The sequence below is a fragment of the Physeter macrocephalus genome, chromosome 11 (genome assembly GCF_002837175.3).
Source record: "Physeter macrocephalus isolate SW-GA chromosome 11, ASM283717v5, whole genome shotgun sequence".
NCBI classification, from domain to species: domain Eukaryota; kingdom Metazoa; phylum Chordata; class Mammalia; order Artiodactyla; family Physeteridae; genus Physeter; species Physeter macrocephalus.
The window spans coordinates 149501987-149528327 of record NC_041224.1 but is presented as its reverse complement, the minus strand read 5'-3'; the positions used below and the strand labels follow the sequence as shown (position 1 = coordinate 149528327).

The window sequence follows — 26341 nt, the reverse complement described above, 5'->3', positions numbered from 1 at the left end:
TGCCATCTTGATGTTTTTTGGTTTTTTTTGTTTTTGTTTTCGGGGGTTTTTTTTTTGTTGTTGTTGTTTGTTTTTTGTTTTTTTGTGGTACACGAGCCTCTCACTGTTGTGGCCTCTCCCATTGCGGAGCACAGGCTCCGGACGCGCAGGCTCAGCGGCCATGGCTCACGGGCCCAGCCGCTCCGCGGCATGTGGGATCCTCCCGGACCGGGGCACGAACCCGCGTCCCCTGCATCGGCAGGCGGACTCTCAACCACTGCGCCACCAGGGAAGCCCAAGAGAGCTGGTTGGTGGAACTCACAAATAATTCCATAGTGCAGTCAACATTAAAGATAAAAAGTGTTTGTGGGATTAGGGTACTTTAAAAGGCACCTAAAAATTCTGAGCAGAGCTGATCCTTAGCATGATGACAAACAACGAAGACTAACGCCCACACCTCCTTCCTTTAGAGGCTCAGTGCCAGGCCTTGCTGGATCCTACAAAGTGCCCTGTCCACATTTCCCAGCCCAGAGAACATCTGTATTGGACAGTTTTCTACCCCTTTGATGGTCAATATGCATCTGTATTCTCAGCCTCAGTGTCCTTCCTGCATTTTAGGCAAGATTATCTACTGGCTTATTCTGGAGAAGTTTCTCTGCCTGATGGAACATGTATGTGTTAAACAGGGAGACCACATGAAGACACAGATTTTGTCCGAATATATGATTCTAATGAGAATTTCAGACTAAACTGACAGCTCCCGGTTATGCCCTAACAACATCAGAGAGAGTTACTATATGAAGTTCCAGCTTCCTTCCATCTTAATGAGCTTGGTGCAAAGACTAAGACTAGTTCAAACTAGATTGAGTTGAAGCCCTAAGGGAAAGGATAGGGAAGGTACTCTGTTGTCTCTCTGTTACACCCTTAAAGTCATCTGAAATCCTGTCTTGTGTTTCCTTCTTGTCCTTTGCCCTTTTTTTCACCAGAGGAAGGCTTTAGGGAAATAGTAAGAATGCTGTGGTAACAGAGGGAATTAATTTGACCATGCTCTGAAGAAAGAGTGTGTTGATTGCCACTAGCAAATGTTTCTCCACCCATCAGAGCAGGGCCAGGGATGTGGACCATTACACAAACCAGTCCCACTTGACCAGCTGTTTTTGGAGATGTCAAGCCCAGAGTTCAGGCTCTTTACATAGAAACATGTTGCCTTCTTCGAATCAATTCCTGTGAGACTAAAGATAATCCCGTGTGGCCCAAGCATGATGTAACAGGGATGTGCTTCAGAATTCAAGACACACCCTCTGAGTTCCTGGCATCTTTTTTACCGTAATAATCGCACAGACGCAGCCTTCCTTCTGTGACCCTTGCGAGCCAGGGTTGCCTTGGCTGTATTTCCTAGCGGTCCTGGACAAGAAGGTCCAGCTCTGCCTCCTATGGGTCTGTGGACAGTGCTGGGAAGTCAGGCCTCTCTCACTGGATGCTCAGAGAACTTAGTTTTTACATCTGGACAGAGTTCCTGTGCATCATGCTTTTGTGGTCTACCTGATTTATGGTAGAGAAAGGGAGTAGGTTTTTGTCAGTTGAAATTGCCTGTAACAGCATTTAGTTGCTTTAGTTGGAGCCAGATTGAAGTTTCCAAATTTCTAAATTCAGACAATGCAACCAGCACATACTTGTTCAAAGTTACTTAAAAGTTAAAATCAATAACACTTACACTAACTTTCGATTTTTTTAAAAAATGAAAAATAAATGTGGTATTTGATGGCCATGAACTTACTAGTAATTCAACCATTTCTTCTTTCTTCAGCAGCACCCCATGGTAATACTAACAAATGGAAACACTAGCAATTTCAGTAATGGTTAGAAATCTCATTTTAAGCCTAAATTTACAGTGCTGTGGGCTGTGTATAAAACTATACATTAGCCTTACACACACAGACACTCTCACATGGGCAGCAAGCAAAAGCAAATAGATCATGGGACTAACTCTCTAGCCTTCAAGACAGAGAAAATCACTAACTTTCCTGTATTTTTTACCTGCTCCCTTACCACAGTGGAAAGAAATGTACGTTTCTTAGGTTCTTATGATGTGCCATATTTTTCATTAATTTCATTCATCTCATTAATTTTCACAATAAGCCTATGAAGCTGGTATTATCGTGCTCATTTTAGAGATGAGGAAAGTGAGGCGTAGAGAGGTTAGAGTGCCCAAAATCATACAGCCAAGATCTGAAGCCATGACTGACTAAATTCAAAGCATCTTACATTTTGTAATAATGATGATCATACTTGGCCCCAAGCCACCTTTTTTCAGTCCACTGGAAGAATGATTTGAGGTTAGTTTAAAAATTATATTGAGCACCATCGAGAGGAGCTTTTTGGTATATAGTACTTTTATGTATGGTGTGTGTGTGTGTGTGTGTGTGTGTGTGTGTGTGTGTGTGTGTTTGTAACTGACCCTCAAAGCTGGTATTATGATAGTACCACCACATCACTACCTGATTGGAGATAGAAGAACTAAAGCTCACAAAGAGGGCCTCCTCTTTAATGTGGAGGTTTGACCACTCATATTTACCTCCACCCTTTCTCATGATCTATCTGAAATTATTTCAGTTTAATAATAATAAAAAATGGTAACCCAAAAGGGCAAAGAGATTAGATCTCTTTGAGACATGAACAGGTTTCAACAAGATATTGGAAGACAGGAAGAGATAGAAGATTGACAAGATATAACAGAGGAAACTGCAAACAAAGGCATTTTCAGTGCAGCGTAACAGTAGAACACTTACAAGATTTCCTGAGACTTGGAAGTACCAGATATCAAAGAAGGCAGAGGAGATGAAAACAGGAGATTGGTTGAAAATTTTACATGAAATATAGGAAATAGTTGGACCACCTTTCTCACTCTGGGCAGCCAGGTGACCAATCTCCAACCCAGGTTGAAGGCCAAAATTTATCTCTGGAGAAAATAAATTAGAGAAGTTTCAGATTTGGGACTTCAAACAAAGCAGAGGACAAGGGGAGGCATTGGCTAAAACAAGGGATTACACCTGCCAAATGGTGAATCTGAAGCCCCTTTCTCTGCCCCGTTTCTGTAGTGTAGGAACTGGACAGGAGATTGAACAACTCTTTTCTGTAAATACCAGTCCACCTCTGAGAAGGTATCTCCATGTATTGAAATTCATCAGTGTCCAGTGAATCCCACCAATTTACAAATGTTGTCCATGTACACAGTATTTCTAATTATATTTTTAGAATAAATTATATTTTCTATTATATAATTTAAACATGACTGAACAACCAAGGATCACCAGACTTTAGAACATGCCTCCCACATCAAAGAGAAAACAAAACAAACAAGAACCATGAGGAGTTAGAGATAATGCAAGATTTAGGGGGAAAAGACCCTTAAACTATAATTAATATCCTCGGAGAGTTAAAGATGATATGAAAACAAGAATAGGTTGTGTTGAATTAGAAATAGTCATAAGACAAGAAAGAGCTCCTGAAAATCAAAATATGGTAGCTGACATAAGTTCAGTTAAAGGGGTGGATGATAATACCAAGTGATATTATTTGAATTATGTGCAAGTGTTAAGTTGGTTAAAAACAAAACAAAATAATCAATTTTCCAGAACTGTGAAAATATTTAAGACAGAAAAAGAATTGCAGGGTTGAATAGGGGGAGATAATAAAGATGGGTATTGAATCAGAATGTTTAAAAATTTGTCTTGGGAGACTGAACATATAGAATGGTGGAGTAAGACACTCAAACAACCTGCAGCTCCTCAAAATCAACAAGAACATTGACTAAAACTGTCAAAATCAACTTTTTCAGAACTCTGGAAATTAATTAAAGGCTTGGAAAGTCTGGCGAATTTTAATGCAAGAAAACCAGGTGAATCTCAGTAAGAACAGCAAGATTTGTGGCATTAAACTTTCACTAATTCCATCGTCCTTTCCCCAGATCTGCAGTAAGCTTGAAAGCCAACCATCTTGCAACTACATTAGCTTTGTACTGTAACTTGGAAAGGTTTGGAGCTCCCCAAAAGCCCTGTCCAAGAGAACTGTCACTATTTGACCTGACTCAGAACTTGGTTTGTGTGAATATCCCTACCTACAGGGTGTTCGTTGAAAATAATCAGTAGCAATTGTTTACCTTCGTGGCTGCCTAAGGTCCTATTACCAGGTAGAGCTAACAAGAGGCTGACCAAAAAAATTTTAAAGGAAAAATTGGGGGATAAGATGTCCACAGGGAGCTTTGTAAAGGTCCTACATATACCAGGGACTCTAGAAGGCTACACACATGCCCAGAGCTTTGCTCATGCCCAAGAAAGACCTGAGAAGACCTTAAGCTGTCACTTCTGGCTGACCGTGAGCCTCTGTAAACAGGAAGGGAATGTTAAGACAAAGTTTTAAATTGCCTGAATGCATGCCCCAGCACACACACACAGACCATTGGCAAAAGCTGGGAGACTTAACTGATTCAAAGCATTTAGGGAAATCTGTTTATTCAAATACAGTTCAATCACTAATCACTAAGTGACTTCATGTGTAAGGCATCTTCAATAAAATTATAGGCTGACTCCTGATCAGAAACTGGAGGCCAGAAGGCAATGGAAAGATGTAATCAAATTGCTGAAAGGAAGACTGTCAACCAAGAATTGTATATCCAGCAAAACTATCCTTCAAAAATGAAGAGGAAATTAAGACACTCTCAGAAATACAAAATCTGAGAATTTGTCACTAGTACACCTACCCTACAAGAAATACTAAAAGGAGTCCTTCAAGCTGAAATGAAAAGACTCTGAGGGTAACTTGAAGCCACCTGAAAAAGTAAAGAGCATTGGTAAAGGTAAATATATAGGTAAATATAGAAGCATGAATGTGGGATTTTTTTTGTAATTCTTTTTTTCTCTAATATGATTTGAAAGACAACTGCATAAAGCAATAAATATAAAACTATGTTGGTGGACTTCTAATGTATAAAGGTGTAATTTGCATAACAATGGTAGTACAAAGGAGGAGAAGAAAATGGACCTACATTGGAGCAAAGGTATTTTTTTGTAAACAATTTAAATTAAGGTAGTATCAGACTGAACTAGATTATTTTAAGTTAAAATGTTAATAGCAATCCCCAGGGCAACCTATAAGAAAATGGATAGTAAAAGAAACAAAAGAATTAAAATGGTAAACTAGAAAAATATCTAACACAGAGAAGTCAGTAACAGAAAAACAGAGGAACATAAACCACAAGATAACACAGAAAAACACATAGCAAAATGGCAGACATATATCCTATCTTATCAATAATCACATAAAAAGTAAATGGACTCAGGACTTCCCTGGTGGTACAGTGGTTAAGAATCCACCTGCCAATGTAGAGGACTCAGTTTCGATCCCTGGTCTGGGAAGATCCCACATGCCGCAGAGCAACTAAGACCGCGCGCCACAACTACCGAAGCCTCCGAGCCTTAGGGCCCACGTGCCACAACTACTGAGCGTGCGTGCTGCAAATACTGAAGCCTGGGTGCCTAGAGCCTGTGCTCTGCAACAAGAGAAGCCACCGCGATGAGAAGCCCACACACCGCAACGAAGAGTAGCCCCCGCTCGCCGCAACTAGAGAAAGCCCACGTGCAGCAATGAAGACCCAATGCAGCCAAAAATCTAAAAAATTGAAAAAAAAAAAAAAGTAAATGGACTCAACACTTCAATCAAACCCCACCCCCATGATCCAACTGTATAAAGTCAAAGACATAAATCAATTGAAATTAAAAGAATGGAAATTATATACCATGCAAACTGTGATATTGTGATTTATAAGAAGTATATATATTTGGTCATTCAGATGACCAAAATATATTTCTCATATATATTTAGTCTTCATCCATAGTTCCTGACTCACATGTTCCAAAACCCTTGGAATTTTCTGAGCAATAAGAGCAACAGGAGCATCTTTTGTTACAATATTTAGTCTCTTGTCCTTAGTTTCTGAAAATGCTTCAGAGCCATAATAGTGAAATGGTTGTCTTGCTATTTATAATAAGCCCTTTCCACCACAACTGGGTTTATGTTAATGAAGATGACTTTTGTGAAGCACCTAAGGATAGGTGCTGGTTTCCAGGAGAACCAACCATGAAAAGAGGGTCGGAACTTTCAGTCCCACCCTCTGATTTCTGGGGAGGGCAGAGGGGCTAGAAGTTGAATCAATCAGCAATGGACAATGAGTTAATCAATTATGCCTATGTAATTAAGCCTTCATAAAAACCCCAAAAGAGAGGGGTTCAGAGAGCTTCCACATTGGGGAACAAGAACACTTCCACATGCCACCATGCTGGGCCCCAAGCTCCACTAGGACAGAAGCTATTTTGTTCGGGACCTCATATATGTCTCTTCATCTGGTTGTTGATTTGTATCCTCTAATATCCTTTATAATAAATTGGTAGTCTAGTGAGTAAGTGGACTTTCCTGACTTTTGTGAGCCATTCTAGAAAATTAATTGAACACAAGGAGAGGGTCATGGGAACCTCCAGTTAGTATGCAGTCAGACAGAAGCACAGGTATAAACCTGGGCTTGCAACTGGCATCTGAAGTGGAGGGCCATCTGAAGTCTTGTGGGACTGAGCCCTTCACCTGTGAAATATGATTCTATCTCTGGGTAGATAATGTCAGAAGCGGGGTTCAATTCTCAGACACCCTGCTGGTGTCTGAGAATTACTTGTTGGTGTGGGAAGGTCTCCACAAATATACACCTTGGAATTGGGTCTAGGAACCATTTTACAAACAGTAACCAAAAAAAATGGGCTAGAGTGGCTATACTAATATCAGACAAAATAGACTTTAAGACAAGAATTATTACTGGAAACAAAAAAGGACATTTTATAATGATAAAAGGGCGAATCCATTGGGAAGACATAACAATGTTAACCATATATGCACCTAACTGAGCCCCAGAATATATGAAGCAAAAACTGACAGAATTGAAGGGAGAAATCGACAATTCAACAACAATAGTTGGAGACTTCAATATCCACTTTCAATAATGGATAGAACAACTATGCAGAAGATCAACAAGGAAATAGAAGACCTGACCAATACTATAAACCAACTAGACCTAATAGGCATCTGTAGAACACTCTACCAAGCAATAGCAGATATACATTCTTCTCAAGTGTTTGTGGAACATTCTCATGGATAAACCATATATTAGGCCACCAAACAAGCCTCAGTTAATTTAAAAGGACAAAACTATGCACACTAATCACACTGAAATGGAATTAATAGTCAATAACAAACGGAAATTTGGGGAATTCTCAAATGTGTACAAATTAAACATATACTCACACAGTCACTCCTAAATAAGCAACAAGTCAAAGAATAAATAACAAGGGAAATTAAAAAATACTTTGAGAAAATGAAAACAAAAATACAACATACCAAAACTTATTCGATGCAACTAAAGCGGTGCTTGGAGGGAAATATATAACTTAAATACCTATCTTAAGAATTTTATTGTATGTAAATTCACCTCCATAAAGCTGATATTTAATATAGAAAGAACTAATGATCCATATTCTTTGACTATATAAATTTGCATACTACCATATAGGTATAGTCACTAAATTCTCTCTGATTTTAGTATAATTGGGGAAAAATCACTAACTCTTTCAAACTACATATAAAGTTCACTGGAAAAAAAAAAAACCTAACATGGTTTTTAAAATATATGAACAAATATTAAGCTTATAGTTAATTATATGAATGCTAAAGTATCTAGGGGAAAGTGCACTGATGTTTGCAATTTACTTTAAAATGCAGCAACAACAAACAAATAAGATGGGTTGGTGGATGAATAGATAAGTGATAAAAACAAGTATAATAAAATGTTAGTGGTAGAATCTACTTGATAGGATTATGGGTATTCACTACAAAATTCTTTTAATTTTGCTGCATGTTTGAAATTTTTCATAATCAATGATGGGAAAATTATAAACTCAAAATACCACTCTGACCCTGAACTATTGCCATCCCATAATTTATAAGTTAATAGCCTATTGATCTGAAGAAATTAATGTTTTCTTTAAGGAACAAGCTCTTTTAGTTTATAAACTTTGGGAACCTAATGTATTATATAAACATTTTTAAACAATCACTTCACCCAGAGAGATGTTAGGAAAGAGCATAATGATACTCTGGGGGGGAATAAGATCTTGTAGCCTCAGGGCCAAGCTTTCTAGGAGAATCTTCCCAGGGTCTAGAATTATATTTCATAAGGGATTCAAATCAACTTCAGATTTCTGCCCCCAGTTTCTGTAGGAAAAGTTATGAAATAGGCCACATGTAGGTAAATTAATGAGTTCATGCCTGCTCAAACACAGTTCATTTTTCCACCCTGTCATTTTCCGGCACTGTATTACTTCTACAGATCTTGCTCCCCTATTTTGAGAAGGCAGTTTAGACACCGTTAAACTCATTCTCTACTCTCCCCTCATAATCTTGCAAAGCTGTTGGTACTGAGGCTTCAGTGTTCCATGGAGAGTGATTTTCCAAGTGATGGAGCCGATTCTAATCAGTATACAATCCAGATATGGACTGGGACCTGGACCTCTGCCACCTTTCCCTCCAGCTCTCTTAACACAATGACTAGGGAATTCCTTTGAGGATCACTGAGTACACTTCAAGCCCCCCTGATCCTGTGGCCTCCTTCCAGCCACAGAGATCTTCCTGTCTGGAGCATTTCCGGCCTTTCTGTCCCTTGGCTTGGAGAGTTCAGCTCAACCTGGAGAAGGGACAGAAGACTTGAGGTTATCAAAAGCCTGTTGAATTATCTGATGCAAGACTGGCTGGCTTGTTTGCCTCCCTGGCTCTCTTCCTGGGCTTCAAAGCAGCTGAGAAAACAACCTTTTTCTAAGTCTTGGACAAGGAGGAAAATCCCTGGCATGAAGGATTTCTGTCGCAGACATTTGGCACAGCTAGAGGAAAGGTTTGGTTAGCTTAGCAATGGGTTTTATTAGCCCAGGCATCCAGTTGAAATGAGATAATAGGGTCCCTGTTGAAGGACATTTTAGAGTCAGTGGGTTTGCTGCCTTTGCTTCTCAGCAGGACCCTTGCGTACAGATGAAAGTATCAGACATGTTCAACAAGGGCATCGCTGGTGAGTTCATCAACTGCCACATAATCTTGCTGATCATGGGGGAGACTGAGATAGGGTTAAAAAATTAGCAAGCTGGGAAACTGTGGGTGGATGCGAAGTCCTATTTCTGAGCTATCCAACTCAACTGCTTCTCACTCCAGTTTTCTTGGCTGAACACATTACATTGTCCTTGGGCCCTGCGTTTTGTAAATAGAAAGAAAGGGACAGAAAGAACACCAGGCCTACCACCTGCCCCTACAGGAAGAAACTCTGCTTACACTTTCCTTCTGCCAGCTCATTTTACTCTGCCCTTTGCCCCCAACCAATATGAGATTTGGGGTAATGGGTGGGAAGGGGAAGGAAATAAAAGAGAGGAAGGATTCATTAGCAGTGTTAAAGGAAGCCTGCCTGGCACAGGATATGGAGAAGAGAAAGTGGAAGAACCAGTGCCAGCTTACCCTCAGCGCACGGCTGCCTATTCATGACTGCTTCCCTGGGCCACAAAGGCAAAATTCACTTTTTCCTCAAGTCAGGGCTCTTTTGCAGAAACTCATATACTCTGCCAGAACCAGAACTCTATAAAAACAGCCTCCAGGATAGCCTGTAGCCAAGGTTCCTGACATCTTTGTGCTGTCTTCTCCACACTGGCCTTCCTGGCCACCCGTGGAGGTGAAGGGCTAGGCTGGGTTGCTCCAGAGGAGGGTCGCACCTATACTTTAAAAGGACACAGGCACTATCCCTAGAAGGTGTCACCATCCTGGAGGAGGCCTGAGGTTCCTAAGCCCAGCACTTTCTGTGCTATGGCTCCTTTTCCACTTTCTGAGCCTCTTGGAAGTGGGATCACGCCAGGAAAAACATGTGATGCTATAGCAAGCTGAAACCAAAGACTTGACTTTGCTCCTGCCCAAGCTGAGAATCTTGGCAGCGATTGACTGGGCAGCCTGCTCTTTTCTATGGCATCTTCTAAGTCCCCCAACTTTGGGAATGGGGTGCCAGTTAAGTCCTCAAAATGAGTATGAGTCAGAGCTTCTGAGGGTCACCATTTTTTGTGTGTATTTCATAATTGAGCTTCTGTTATGCATACAGCACCACACTGGAGGCTGGTAGCACTAGGAGGAGCAGCCATGATGATGATGGTCTCTGCCTTCAAATACGTGGTAGTAAATTCAAGTAACATTAACTATAAAATGGTGGAGAGAACAGTAAGCACTATTAGGGAGGTACAGATAGTGTGGTGGGTTCAAGAGCCATTACCCCAGGCTGGAGAAATTGGCATACGCTTTCTGGAAGAGGTAGCATTTTTATGGGGTTCAAAGAGTAGACAGGATTTGGACATTCAGACATGAAGGGTAGAGGAAGCTTGTGAACAGCTGAATCAACCTGCATGGATGCCCTGGCCGGTTCCCTTCTTTGTCTTGAATCGTGCCCTATCCATGCTGCAGAAGAAATGCCCTTATTTGGTGTTATGTATTCTGCCTCTTTGATGTCTTATCCCATGGAAGTGGATTGATCTGTGCTTGACAGATCGGGGCCTACCATCGTGCTGGTTAAAAGTACAGACTATAGGGCTTCCCTGGTGGCGCAGTGGTTGAGAGTCCGCCTGCCGATGCAGGGGACACGGGTTCGTGCCCCGGACCGGGAGGGTCCCGCATGCCGCGGAGCGGCTGGGCCCGTGAGCTGTGGCCGCTGGGCCTGCGCGTCCGGAGCCTGTGCTCCGCAACGGGAGAGGCCACAGCAATGAGAGGCCCATGTACCACCCAAAAAAAAAAAAAAAAAAGTACAGACTATAGAACTAGTTGGCTTGGGCTGGAATCCTGTCTTCGGCACTTATGAGCTGCCTACCTCAAAGGGTTGTTCTGAGGAATAACGTCTGTTGGTTGTCATTTCCATCATCATCATTACTGTGGGAACCTTGGAAGGCCCCAACCCCCACCCCAATCCTGTAGGACTTTCCACCATTTTAGATCAATTCCTCTTTTCTGAGAGTCTCATATTAAAATGCAAACACCAGAAAGGGTAACACTGGAAGGCTTAAACCAGCTATGCTTTAGAGCTGAAGAGAATCAGCTGACAACTTATTTGCTCAGAGCAAAATAGGTACCTGAGTGGAGGGATGTAAAAGAAGGGGAAGAGGGTCTGTAAGGGGAGGCCAGTGAGCTCCAAGAGCCAACTTCTCCCCCCTTGTTTTATTTAGAGTACCTAGGCCTCTGGATTTTCGCTTGTACACTGGGAGAAACCTTCACACATACAGCGTGGGGATAAAGTGAGGAACAGTGAAGAAAATGCCCATCAGTCATTTGAGGAGCCCACACATGCAAAAAAGCACTGGACTGGGCCCTATGGAAAGGAAGGGTATGGAATCAGAGGAAATGCCCCTGATCTGTGCAATCCCATCAAGAATTCAGAACATACATCTAGGAAATAAATTGAGGTAGAAACAGATGACAGTCTTTTTTGTTGTTGTTGTTCGTCTTAATGGTGGAAGTTCAATTAATGGTCTACGCTATGATTGTGTGTCTGTTTTCTTTTTCTTTTTTTTAATTTTTGTGTATTTTTTGTACAACTTTTAAAGTTTACTATCCATTTACAGTTATTATAAAATATTGGCTATATTTCCCACCATCTATTGGCTATATTTTCCTATTGTACAGTACATCCTTGAGCCTATCTTACACCCTGTAGTTTATACCTCCCCTCCCCCCACCCCTCTGAGCCCCCCACCCCATGGTAACCACTAGTTTGTTCTCTATATCTGTGTGTCTCAGATGGCAGTCTTTTAAAAAGTGCAAATTCACACAGCGCAAATTGAATCCTCCTGACCCATAGTAGGTACTCAGTAAATGTTTGCTGATGGATGGATGGACTGAATGAGTGCCCAAGAATGAAGGGCTCACAGTAGAAGGTCAAAGTGAAAAAAAGCCCAGAGGCCTAAAGGCTTCCTTGTATTATCTTCTGCCACCAGAATGTCAGCTCCATGAGAGCAAGGACCTCATCTGTCTTGCTCCCTGCTATGTCCCCTGCACCTAGAACAGTGCCTAGCACAAGGGAAATTGCCCAGTAAATGTTTATGGGTTGAACAAGTACATGCGTAGATGGGTGGATGGTACAAATAATGGAAATTACTTCCAGACAGTAGTGGGATTTGGGACCCAACACCTAGTACATATTAGGTCTACCTTAAATGTTCCTCGAATAATTTTAAAATATTGATGAACACGTTCCTTGCAAGGATAGGTGAAGAGAGGAGAAAGTGTATCCATTAGGATGTAGCTCCAGTCGAGCTTGTCTGATATGAAGGAAGCATTCAAGAAAAAAACAGAAAAAACAATCTGGCTGTTACCAGGAAGTGGGATTATGGCTCACAATACCACACACCTGTCTTGTGGAGTTCCAGGGTTTTCGGAGCCGCATGGGTCTGTACTCATGCTTACCCAACTACATATTTCCGTGAACCCTCAGAGGGTTCCAAAGCCAGCTACACACACTGCACACATGGCTGAGTATGATAAAAATTTTTTCACTAAGGCCCCGGGATTTTATTAAGCAGCCAGGCCCTCCCTGCCGGGCTTATGTATTGAAGAAGACAGAAGGACACCTGACAACAGCACAAGTCAGGCAGTGATTAGGACACCCCAGCTTTATAGGTTGACAGCATCTAAAACGGAACAGCCTAAGGTATCTGCTAGGGAGGGTTGTTTGCTTTATAAGAGGGTAATTTATTGTTTGAAAGGCACAAGGGCATGGGGTACTCATTCAAGTCTAAAAAAGGGAAGAGTCAATATGTATTCCCAAAGATAGGTGGCAAGCATCACTTTTTTCTCTGAAATCTCTTGGGCTAAAAAGCTAATTTACACTTCCCCTCTATACTGTGTTACACTATAGAATCTCCAGGTCAGAAAACTCATATTAAAAGCAATATGCACCTTCACCTCAAGCCTCTTACCAGCATGTTTGCATTGAAGTGTTTGTGGTCATGGGTTGCTTTGGGCGTCTAACCACCTTGATGGTTCTCCCCCAGTTGTTCTCTTGTTTGTCATTTCCCTGTGGGAATTTGGGCTCCAATCCAAACACATCGCACCCAGCATGGTTTGCTGAATGAGAAGAGCAGGACCTTGTTCTAGATACTTCCCTTGTTCTAGATACTATGTTTCCATTGATATAACCTGAGATCACACTAGATTTTTGCAAACCACATCTCACAGCCAACTGGTATTGAACTGTCGTAAACCAACACCTAATTCATTTTCTGAATGTTAAATCTCATCTTCCCCATTCTGTAACCAATAGTTGGTCCTCTGTTCTTAAGGCCAAGACCTTACATATATTTCAATAAAATTGTGTCCTAAAAGATTTGTAGGATTTGTCCCAATACTGAAACCAAATTGAGATTTGTTTTCATATAATGATTGTCTAATCTAATATAGGAACTCTTCTCCTAAATTTTTTTGTCTTCTTTTACCATATTCAGCATCCCATCAATTGGTTTAGTCACATGATCCACAAGTCCAGATGTCACATTTTCAATGAGGTCTTCTCTTACTACCCTATTTTAAATTGACCCCCTCTTTTGATCCAGTACACTTCCTATACTCTTTCTCTGCTACTTTTCCTCCATAGCACATATAATCATCGAATATGCCATATATTTCACTACTTATTCATTTTGTATATTATCTTTTGCCTCCTTTAGAATGTAAGCTCTATTAAGGTAGCAATTTTTGCCAGTTCTATTCCCTGCTGGATCCCAAATGTGTTGTACAGATTGAATATAACAGTTGAATACATCAGTGTCCTCATTCAGGTCAGTAAAAATGTTTAATATGATAGGACTAAGGATAGAATCAAGTACATTCTACTAGAGGTTGTTACCCCTCACCAGATTGCTATTGATCTTCTGGTTGCTTTCAAATCCACTTAATGGTGTTAGCATCCAGCCCAACTTGTTTTTACTTTATCTAGGAGGCTACTGAGAATTTGTTACATTTTTTGCTGAAAATCAGGTAGCTCATGCCCGTGGTAGCCCTCTGATCTATCATTCTGGAAGTTCTTTGCCAAAAAAGGAAATGGGATTCATCTGACGTAACTGATCCCTTCCTCTTTCTAACTGCATGCAATCATCCTTTCGATAATCCATTTTTAAACCCTGCTTGGGAGGGACAGGGCTTTAATCAATGACCTGTCCAAACCCCTTGATTTCCTGGAAGGGAGGTACTTCCAGGTGTGAGGTCCCTTCGTGTGAGGTCCTTCTGGCTGGGGCTCTGGGCATGTTCACATAGTGGGCATGAGCTCCCTGGGGGAGGAAGCTGTCAGGTGATGGAGGTAGCGCCCCTGAGCTGAAAGGCTTAGGCTCAGATGTCATTTAGTGGTTGCATTGGAATATCACATCCTTTTGTCTGAGTCTCAGATTCTGTGGTCTATAAAATAAATTTTCAAAAATATAGTATGATACTTTATTGAATACTGTTTATTTATACCCTTTTGGTTTCATGTCCAATTTTTTCATGCAGGCAGTAAAGATCTGAGGTTTGGGATATGTTTATTTCTATTGCTCTTTGAGCTAAAGGATTTACATTTCTCTTCTCCATTTCCTTTTTTCCCGTTCTTCCTGACACACCTGTGGTTTAGGCTCTTGTCATCTCGTGCCTGAATTATTACAGTAGCTTCCTAACTAACTCCAGGATTCCCATCTCTTTCTTCTCCATCTTCGACTCTTTAATCAAGCCAATTTCCTGAACTGGTTCAAAAATATGGCATTCAGTGGTAGAATAGTTGGAATTGATGTACAGCCTTCCAAGGTGATCAGTTGACTGAAGGAATAATACTCATTTGTTTCTGAAATAATTTCACAATAAATAAACCTCACAGTTTATAGTCACGTGTTCCCACTTAGTTTCAAAGTGGGAATAGGAATGAATAGAGGCTCATCTCTATTTCCTTTGACTAATCCTGAGCACATATGCTTTCTGTGCAGATTCTCATTGCCAAGTCCCCTCTGGCGACCTTCACCACATTTGTCTACACCATTGAGAAGGAAGGCCTGGTTCTTCAAGGTAAGATTCTCAGATTAAGCCATTTCTTTAGGCTGATTATGCTCAGTGCTGCCCATTGCGGGTGATAATTACTGCTGTGCTCCTGATAGAAGCTCCTTTAGGACGGAATCAAAGGCCAGGATGAATTGACCAGTGATGTTTATCCTGATACGATAAGAGAGACTGGCAATTGTGGCAAGAATTTGACAGAGGTTATGGAGAACTATAGAATCTCCTAACAGACACCCCAAGAATGAGGGACAAATCGAGTAGGCTAGGAACTGCAACCACCCCAGTCCTCTTCGCAGATTCCATGGGGTGAGGGACCAGGAGGTAGGTCTCTGACACCAGGGTGGAGGGCCCAGCCCGGCCTCAGAGCCTTCTCACTTAGCGGGTGGAAGAACGTCATGGCTTCATGAGCGCACAACCTAGAACTAGAACCACAACCTAGAACTAATTCAACAAACAGGGGGAAAAGTGGGTTGAGGGGCATCATTCCCAGATGCTGGGTCCCCGAGTGGTTAGGAAAGGCATCCAATGGCAGGTCTGCAGAAAACAATGAACAGGAGGGGGTAAATTCAAACCCCATTGAACTTAGCCCACAGGGTCAGATGTCCCAGACAGCTTTGTAGATTAAGAAGGGTCCCCACAGAAGTGCTCAGGATACACATCTGTCCCCCGCTGTCAGGCAGGAGGCCCTACCCCAGGAGATGCGTAGGTGCCCATCTAGCCGGAACCACAGAGGAGCATATTGTCATTTTTGTCCACGGGAGGAATATCTGCCCTTTAGAATTTTGTAAGCTGAGTATTTTCCCCAAGTTTGTGAAACAGGGTAAGTCCTTACAATATCCCCACGGAGACACATTGCATTGCAAAGATCTAGCAGGACTTTTGTGGGGCAGGCTGGACAGTTCATGCTTCTGACTGAGGAACAGGCTGCAGCCTTCCTTTTCCTCTCCTTCTAAAACGTCCACTTCTTAATGGACCCAGAAAGCAGCGTGTTTGTTTGGTGCAGCTGAGCTCCACAGCAGGGACTCGGGTCCAGGGAAATTTGGAGTAAGAACTACTGACCTTTGACTCTTAGCCTTTGACTTATGCTATCTAAGTTCCTTGGTAAATATTTTTTTTACAATTGCAAATATTGTTTTCTGACAAAGAAGCAGAGATTTTAAGACCAGATTAAGCAAAGCAAACAGCAGGCCCCTTTGTTACAGACTCTCTAAGGGTGTATAAGTAATAAGCAATCAGAAAGCTGGACTTGTGTTTACCCAGTGCACAGTGTGCCCTTTGGCTCTTCATTTTTAGGGCGTTTCTTAAAAGATTAGAAGTCTAGTAAATAGCAATTTTAGATGAAGATTTCAAGAAGTTCTATGGAAGATTACAAGATAATTTCAGGAGGAAAAGGGCCAGTTCTGCCCAGATGGCTTGTAGGAGAGCCTTGATATGGTGCCTGTATCTTGATCACTCGGCATTTTGGTAAATAACATTTGAAAGCATGGTCTTATTTGGATAACTTTTGGATAATATTTGTGGGAACAAGATACATAGAATTGCCTCTCTGACTCTCATTGCTAAGATCATGATTTTGACAGGAAGGAGGAAATTGTTTAGGGAAAATATTTAGAAACTGGAACTACAATGAATTGGTAGGGGTTGAGAAACTACAAAGAAAGACTATTAGAAATAGTTGGAAAATGGGAGAAAGTGGATTACCAAAGGAGGCTGACCTGGAGCTGGGTGTCCAGGAAAGTGTCTGATGATGCAAGAATCCCAACCAGTAAATAAAAATGTCTGGGAGATTTCAGAGCCTCACCTGTTTGCTTTTGAAACTACACCTTCCTCTCTGAGGTTTTTTGGAGGTGGCAGAACTCTCTACCCCTGTCAGCAATGCCACTTAATGTAAACCTCAGGGCATTCCCTCCCCTCTGGCTATGTGCTCCCAAGGCTTTGGGGAAACAAAAAGGAGCTCTGCTCCTCAGAAAAATGGGGATCCCTCCTGTATTAGCGAGACCACCTTGGATTTCCATTCCAGCTCTGGTAGGTTCTTGAGAAAATCTCTAGCATCCTAGTTGTGTCGGCTTGAAAAAGGTAACGTGGACCTTGATTGAGTGCTTTGCAAACTGTTTTGCAACTCATTGGTGGGTCATGAAATAAAATTAAGGAATCATAACCAGCATTAAAAAAAAAAAGAAATAGAGAATGGAAAATAACATAACACACATATTGTACTGTTTCATGAAATATTTCTTGTGTGATTGTGTGTGTGTACATGCATTATGAGTTTACGTACAGAGGTTGCAGTGCAAAATGTTTTTCTTACTTGGATTGCAGTCACTGGCCTGGGTGATCTCTAAAGTCCTTCTCACTTCACCTTTATTTGATTCTCCAAGGAGATGGTGTACTTATCATTCACTTAGCTCGGTAGAGGTCTACCCTTGAGATCTCCACAAACCAGAACATAAAAGCTTATTTTTGCCCCCAGTCTTACCAGATGAGTGAGCTAAAAAAACACCTGCACCATTCCCCAGGTTTAAAGCAAAGAAACCTTTGATCCCTGGGTGATAACCTTGGAAAGGTACCAGATATCAAGGCCAAGAAGCGTTTCTTGTGTGAGGGGTTGCTCTGGCACAATAGTCCTGAGGTGGCATGGAGGTTGGTACCTACAGCTCCGGGAGGGGGTATGCAAGCCATGTCTGAGGGGCATAGAGACAGAGAGGGGAAGGGCTGGAAAAGGGAGGGCAGCTCCTGTGGTACCAACTAAACAGGAAACTGCCAGCCCAGCCACTGTGGCTCAACATTCCGTCTTTGTGATGGAGCTAGCCTGAAGTGGCAGTAAAGAATAATCCAAACGGGCTACCCTGTTTTTTTGGGTGGGGAGCAGGGCCGTTAGTAAGTGTGGGAATGATCGCTGGGTGCCTTTCATCCCCTTAGCAAGCCCCAAGATTCCTACCAGCCTGCTAACCAGGAGGTTGGTTTTTTTTTGTTGTTGTTGTTTTTTTAACATCTTTATTGGAGTATAATTGCTTTACAAGGGAGACGCAAGAGGGAAGAGATATGGGAAGCAGGAGGCTTTATACTACCTGAAGAGCTCCTGAGTGCGGGAGCCGCGGGAGGGAATAAAAGGTGAGGCCAACATTCGATTTACCGGCTCCACAGGCCATTCCCCTCCCCGGTTCGCAAGGATTAGGATGCTGAGAACAGCCGACAACTGGGGGCCTTACAGCCTTCCCGCCCCTTTGTTCACGGGGATGGGAGGGACAATAAAACGGCAGGCTGGAGAGACTGAGGGGCTTGGTATAGAGATTTCTCAGGCTGCTTTTTAAACACTTGAAGGAGCCGGTCCATGCTATTGTTGTAGTAAAATAGAAAGCGGAACTATTCTCCTTTTGCAAGAAAAAAAAAAAAAGAAAAGGAAAAGAAAGAAAACCCACCCTCCAGCATCTTCAGGAGGCCGCCTGGCTCATGCTATTACCATGGTAATACCGTGCTGTTTGCATCTTCTTTGTCTGTCCTCACGCTGGTCCGGGATCCTGGCCTCTTCTGGTTGGGCCCAAGACTCTGGAAATACTTGGGCCCCAGACCCTGGAAACATTTGGGCCCCAAAGGAGAGGGATCTCACAGCCCCCAACTTCCTGATGGTTCAGACTCTGAGAGGGGCCAGGTCCCAGCAGAGGGAAAGTTCAGCTATTCTGTGCAACTGAAGTGGGAAAGGTGGAGGGGGTCGGGGAAGATCCCTTTAATCCATTTTTCCTTTTGTTCCCAGAGTTCACCATGAAATCCCGCTGTTCACTGAGTGGGAAAAAGAGGCTTGACGAGCCCAGAGAGAGGCTAAGGGGTGCCGGGACCTAGTGGAGAGGAAAAAGCGGGACTTGGCTTTGGGAATTGGCTTGCATGGAGTGGGTCCACAGAACCGCATGGCTGCAGAAGGGAAAGGGGCGTTTACAGTGACCTCCAACTTGACCCACATCTGTTCTGGTCGTGTCCTTTGCTTCCCCAGCAAGCCCCAAATGTTGTGCCACCCAGAACACAGCTGGGGTCCCTGGACCTCTTTGTCAAGGCCAGGAATAAAGATTCTGTACTTGAAAGCAGCCAGGCTGTTGCTGATACTACAGGAAGCAAAGGGAAAACCCAGGACCTGGGTGTCCCGGAGCCATCCTGGCTTTCATGGGGCTCCAGGCAATAAAGGCCTGACGACCTGGTGAAGAAGGACATGCTCTAGGAGGGGGATGGACAGGGAAAAGGCAGAGGTGAGCTCAGGGGGGCTCCTCCTTTTTCACTTTTCCCTTGCCCTACACGCTCCTTTTCCTTAGGAATCTAGGAAGCGTTTGAAAAACGAAAACCAAGTTGTTTTGAACAGGATAGAGGACAACGGCTTAGTTTCTCAACAGGACAGAATTATGTGCTTTTATATTGTTTTAAAAAAAAATAAAGATCAGGTAAGACAGGTTGAATCTGGATTCTGGTGCTATTCTTATTAGTTTAGGTTTGAATGAGCAGCGTAAACCTTGGGATGGGGCTGGGGAAGCTCAGGGGAGCCCAGAGCACCCTGAGGTTGGTCCAGAGAAGTCTAGAAACAAAGCTAGTTTTCTGTTTTTCCAACCAGTCCCTATACTATAACCCAGTATAGGGACTCGGAATAAACCAGAAAACAAAGAAACAGTGATTTTTTTAAGAGCTGGAAAGCTATGTGCCTCATCTTTCTTGTAAAATCAAGAGTGGTTATTTGACCACCTTTTGAAGCATGTTGGAAAGGCATTAATCTCCTCTGTTTGTTCCTTTGTCACAAAGTTGAGTTACATTCTTCCACCCCATTTTCTTAGTCACTGAGCCAACTGGATGATTCATTGAAAAATTCTTTTTCCCCAATTACCACGATCTGATTTCATCAGATTTCAGTTAGAATCAGTAACCCATCTAAATGTTTCTGCCCAGTGGACTCAAAGTGACCCAGAAGAATCTCAGTCTGTTTCCATCCAGGTATGGAGGTGTCTGCTTGGTAAATATCACCCACACACCTGGCACAGCCTGGCAGAGAGCCCTGGGATTCAGTGGAGCAGGGTGAACTCGCTCGCACAGGTCACAGAGGAGAGGGCAGAGCAGGCCTGTCGTATTGTCCTGAGCTGCTTCTGCCTGGCCCTCCACGAGGTGCTTCCCAGGGCAGAGAGGCAGGGCTCCCATCTGCAGAGTCTCTCCTTCTCTTTCAACATTCACTTCACATCCCCTCCCTCCATGACATCGTCCCGCACTGACCCTTTTCTTTGGTCCTTTCTTTTCCTCTCACTGTTAGCCTCAAAGAGAGATTTTGTTTTCAATGTGGAAAACATATTTTAAATACTGAACATTACAGGAAATAATAAAGCAAACCCATGACTCTAACATCCAGAATTAACAAATGTTAATATTTTGTCTTTTTCTTTTCAGATTTTTTTTTTAATCGAAGTATAGTTGATTTACAGTGTTAGTTTCAGGTGTACAGCAAAGTGATTCAGTTATACATATATATTCTTTTTCAGATTCCTTTCCATTATAGGTTATTATAAGATATTGAGTATAGTTCCCTATACTATACAGTAGGTCCTTGTTGTTTATCTATTTTATATATAGCAGTGTGTACATGTTAATCCCAAACTCCTAATTTCAGGGTTTTTTTTTAATTACAGGGATAAAACCTTACAAAATTCAAAACTCCTTTGTTCCTATCCCAAGTCCATTCCTTCTCTCCCCTCCACTCCTCCACAGAAGTAAAAGCTCTGCAGGGTTTGATGTATATCCTTCTCCCCATTCTGAAAAACTTTTCTACATATATGTGAATCCAAACATCAGATTTGTTCTGAGTGCATCCTAAATGTTCGTAAACGGTTTATTATACACATCATTCCACAGCTTGCTTTTCTCACTTAGCATTATGTTTTTGCAACATATCCGTGTTGATACACATAGATCATGTTCTTTCATTTTAACTGAGGTATCCATATCCATTGTATGAATGTACCACATGTTATCCATTCCCCCACTGACAAAAATTTTGATTACTCGTTACCTTAACGAATCCTGTTGCGCATGTTTCTTGGTATGCAGGTGTGAGAGTTTCTCTAGGTATATATCAAAAAGTAGAATGGCTAGTCAGGGGATGCACCTTTTTATCTTTACTATATATTTTCAAATTACCCTCCAAAGAGGTTTACCAATTTACCCTTCTTCTGGAGATAGTGGACCAATTCCTATAATTATAAATTCACCGTCATGTTTCCATGGGCAATCTTCTTGTGTTTCTTTATGGCTGCCTCTTTTATCTCCGCCATTGAGATGTAAGTTTCCATAGCTTCTAGAGGGGTCTTCTGCACAGTGCACGTGCTTTATGCATATACTTACATGATTAACTGACAGAAATTATTCTACTCCTCCTAAAGTTAACTATACACACCTCCCAGAAAGGGATCTTTTCGTTCCATTCATCACCTTCGTTTTCAGGTGAGGGAACTGAGTTCCAGAAAGGTGAAGTGATGTTCACTGCCTCAAAATTGGGTTTGTAGCCATTCCCAAGTACTCAGCCGGGGCTCCTAAGATTTTTATAAAATCAGAAATGAATTTGGGCCCCCTTGTCTTCCATCATGGTAGCCCCTGTGACAACTTATCTCTCAGGCTTCATGAGCCTCTGTTGGGATACTCTGGGCCCATCCTGAATCTTGAATCCCAAAATTCTAAGCTAAGATGGAACAGTCACATTGATACAGTGATCCCTCAAGAAATTTCCTAAGTATAGTTGGGTTATAAATTTGGCTGGGTGGAACCACAACCTAGATTAACAGTGGTGTACAGGTAGAGGTTGACTGCTTTCTCACATAGCACTGTGGAGGAATGCAGTCCAGAGCTGGTATGGCAGCTTGGCCCCACGTGTTGGTCCAGGGGCCCCGGCTCTTAGCTTGTTGCTCCATCATACCTAGGATGTTGCCCTTGTTGTCATGGTCCAAAATCGCTCAGTATCATGTCCTGCATCCAGGTAGCAGGAGTTGTGTGTGGTAGAGATTTGGTGGGAGGAAAGGGCAACCCCCTTCCTTTAAGGATAGTAACCAGAAGTTACACACATTATTTCTGCCAATCTACTGATATATGGAAAGAAAGACTGGAAAATGTAGTTGTTAATCTCGGTGGCCATGTGCCCACCTAAATTTGGGGAGTTCTATTATCATGAGAGAGAAGAGGAGATGAGTATTTAGTGACACATTTCTTTCAGAAGAGCCCAGTTGCAGAGATTAGGCCCCAGGGTACAACAGTACAGACCCTAGGGCGGGACTTGTTGCATAATGTTGAAATGCAACATAAATATTGCAGTTTCTTAGAGTTATCTGGAAAGCGGGGTTCCAGCCTAGTACTCAATTTGGCTCAAATAAAACTCTTTTCTGTTCTTAAAAAGAAGAAAAAATATTATACATTTAAAATGCTATCAGGACGTTCTTTGGTAGAGTCTAGAGCAGAGGAGTAGAGTATCACAGTCAGTAATGCCACCAAAGATCAGCGCCCAGAAGTCTTGTTCCCCCTCCCAAGACAGAATCTCTGTCAAGCAGAAACTTAGTACATGTTTTGCTATTGTGAACTATTCAAGAAAGATACTTGAACAAGAGCTACTAGTGCTTATAGCGCAAGGCAGGGTATAAATTTGGTTCCAAAGTCATAGACTAATCACATTTTTTTTCCAAAATCTTTTCTCCCGTCTCCACTTAAAAAAACAAAAAAAAAAGCAAAAAACAAACAAACAAAAGCCATGGAACAAAATGTCAGTTGCAATAAGGTTATAGAGCAAAACTTTATTCCAAGGCCTGGACTGTAGTTAGACTAGATCCACGCTCCTCTTTTAGAACCGGGAAGCCATTTGGCTATCTTTAACAATTAACAGTTAACAATTTGCATTTGTGAAAATGCCCAGGTAATAATATCAAAAGATGTTAAATCAATTCAGGTTGTTGATTTTCTTTGAAAACCTCTTCCAAAAGGACTTGGAGTTCTTTCTGGAATATGACTTAAGCTCCATTTCAGTGAGTTCAGTTAAGCAGGTATTTCTCAGGCATCTATCGTTTGTAAACCACGGTGCTCTGACGAGACAGGCTGAAAAAAAAAAAATGGTCCCTTTTTTTTAGTAGCTCACAATCTAGTTAGCTCAAAAACAAAATGTGCAATCAAAAGCAAACTGCCACACCTATTATCAAGGTTCGAACAATGGGATTTGAAAGGATAGAGGAAATAGACTCATTCCATCTAGGATGACAGAGGAAGGTTCCTGAGAGGACATGGTACTTGAACTGGATGTCAGCTCCTGAATACTGAGGAAAAAGGGCATTCCATTGTCTCTTGACAGAAGCCAGTTTCTTTTGCTGTTTGAGGATAGATTTGGGCACGCTGTGGAATGCTGATTAGTGCCATGTGACTAATGTTGAATCATGCTGACTAATGTGTTCTAAATGGATTGATTCAACAATAAAGGGGACATTGAGAGTCAAGAGTTCAGATCCTGAAGTTTATCATGTGATGAAGTGTAAATCACTTAGCCTCGGTACTTCATTTTTTTGTCAATTAAAATGTGCTCATGATGAGAAGCCAACAAATCACCTTGACTAAAAAGTGCTTTACAAATCTCCAGGATAACAGAAATGCTTAACAACAGTTCCCAGGACAGGCTTATGCAACCTTGGGTTATTCATAGTCCATGCAGAATCAGAAGATCCATCACATGCTGCTCCCTAGCCATGTGAAACTTCAGTTTCCTCACACATGCCATGAGAACTGACAAATAGTGCACGGCACTCACAAAAACTGACAAACAGAGGAGCTTTTGAAAAATCTTCCTATCTACCTACTGGGGCGTCTGTGGTTTTCGACGACAAATGTTGCCACAGAACTAAAAGCTTGCATCGCACACACAGCTTTTTCTCTCTTTTGACACCTCCCCAGCTAGACCGCTTGAGAACCTGGCCTTCCGTGTCCAGATGTTTACTGAATTCTGAAGGCCCCCCAAAGGGCCCAAGTTCTTTTGTTGCTCTCCAAATCACTTCCCACAGAGACTGACCAATGTCCTGAAGGAGCCCTTCAATAGGGAGGATAAATGGAGGCAGATGAAGACATGACCCCCTGAGGCTCACCCACGTCCACGCTAACAAAGGGTCTGAGGCACAACCTTGTAAGAAGCATTTTGGTCAGCAGCTCCCCCTCGAGAGGCCAAGTCTCCCCCACAGGGCTGCTTTCAATGGCTCCCATCGTAGTGGAAGCCCCGAGCATTGGTTCAGGGCTGGGGTGTGCTAGGTGTAGCACAAAACATCGAAATCGTGGCCCCCCCCGGTCTTTGTGAGGGCTTTCTGGCTACAGATGGCAGCTGGCTTTCTCAGGGGAAACCTGGGGGGCCAGTAGAGGAAGCTGAAGAGGGGCTCCTGCTTCTCTGGATGACGTCTTCCCACCCAGCCCGGAAAGGCTCCCCTTTTGTCTGTAGCTATCGGCAGTCAAGCCAGGGCTGTGGGGCCTTAACCCACACCTGTGCTGAGTTTCTGGGTGTCTCAGGTTTGCAAAGCCATTGGCTCCCTGGGTAATAGACAGGTATGTGTGTAAGAGGACTGCGGCGGGAAGGAGAGGCTTATTTAGACTGCTAGTGAGAAGTTAGTGCATTTCATGACAGCAACGGTTTTTCAAATATTCTTTCTCTCCCTCTCTCTCTCTCTCTCTCTCTCTCTCTCTCTCTCTTTTTTTTTCCTTTAGACCAACAGAGGCCATAGGGACACTATGACCTTTGTCTAGAGCTGATGGGGGCGTGATTTGTGAAATGAAACAGGACTGGGCTGCTTGGAAGAAGGAAACGGAAGCCAACATAATGGGGATTAATTAGTTGATTGCTGTTGAGATGGTAACAGATTTGCACCACCACCCCCCCCTCCTTACCATTGAACCAGCCATCTCAGACCTAGCAGGGAAGGTGAAGATGAAGAGGCCTTTGTTCGGGTCTCTAGATGCTTGGGGCTGTAGGCTTTGCCGCCATGGGATGGCAACAGCCATAATAATAATAATTTGCACTTATATAGCACCTTTCAACCAGGCACCTCAAAGCGGTTTAACCACATTAATTAATTAAAGCCCACAATCCCCCTGCGGAGAGGAGGAGGATGACTAACAGGATTTGTAATTACAGGAGGGAACATTTCCGAATAAAGTATTGTCCACTAAATAAAAAGAGTAGGTGTAAAGGAATTGGGGTCTCCAAAGAGTAACTGATTCAGAAATGAAATCGTGGAAAGATGGGGGAGGCTGGGGGCGGACATGGGCCTGAGGCTCTGCTCTTTTGTCAGAGGGAGGTTGATGGGCTCAGAATTCACTGACAGGTTCGGATCCAACTGAGAAGCGGGACATGTATGGTATTAGTGGCATTTGGAAGGTCATTAGTGGTACACCTATTGTGGTGTAAATTCAAGTTTCACTGGTACATTGTGTAGAGCCCTGCAGAACAAAGAGTGAGATTCCTTCAGTATTTAATAAAGGATGAAATGATTTCTTTAGATCCAAAGCCCAAGGCTGGGCCAGTCAATTAGCAAATAAATCAATTGGTGACCCATAGGATAATTTAGTCGTTTCTAGCAGAACACCCAGCCTACCCCCTCCTTCTTCCATGAGGTTTCCAACCAAAGCTTCAAGGCTGTGGGCTTTAGCCCCTTCAAAGCCAGGCATCAGATCTTCCCAGCCTTTGGCACTGGGCCCTCTTTTACCCAAATTGTTGGTGACCCTCAAGCTGCCCTCTGTAGAATCACTTTGTATCTGCTCCCCTTCAGAGGTTTTTAAACGCCTTGGATGCTAGAATCAAGTCTTGTCCTATCTCATGTCTGCTATCAATGCCCAACAGGGTGCTGTGCACAAAGTAAGTACCCAATCGGTGAAGAATGGTTGGATGACAAAATCCTTTAACAACTCAGTATTTGTTGACTACATACCAAATGCTAAGGCAAAGCTCAAAAAATAGGCTATGTGTATTACAAGGAATGGAAAAGACTCGTGTACTCCTAACTATAATATAAAGCAGAATAAAATAAAGTTAACATTATAGATATACGCCCAAGCCACAGGCTGCAAGGGCCAAAGGAGGAACATTTCATCCAGCTGGACTGAATCGAGGAAGGTATTCCTGGAGAGCAAACAATGCGCTGGGCAATGGAGCGCGAGAAGGATTCTG

The 26341-nt window shown here is 42.6% G+C and overlaps 1 protein-coding gene across 8 annotated transcripts in view; it reads left to right on the top strand.

Annotated features, from left to right (window-relative positions):
* The window catches only part of LOC114487191 (DNA repair protein RAD51 homolog 2-like), a 90179-nt gene extending 64838 nt beyond the window's left edge, over positions 1–25341 (top strand). For 5 of the 8 annotated variants that reach the window (XR_003682032.1, XR_003682033.1, XR_003682031.2 and 2 more), the window contains 2 exons: positions 15084–15162; positions 24883–25341. Coding sequence is in view for 1 of the 8 variants with exons in the window: in XM_028496060.2 (XP_028351861.2) it covers positions 15084–15162; positions 18174–18264; positions 18905–18953 (219 nt within the window). In the remaining 7 variants the exon portion in view is untranslated. Of the gene's footprint in view, positions 1–8855; positions 9134–15083; positions 15163–18173; positions 18265–18904; positions 19325–24882 lie in introns of those variants that run through there. The other 3 variants (XM_028496060.2, XR_003682034.2, XR_008618691.1) reach the window with 3 other exon arrangements.
* Positions 25342–26341: the final 1000 nt, after the last annotated feature.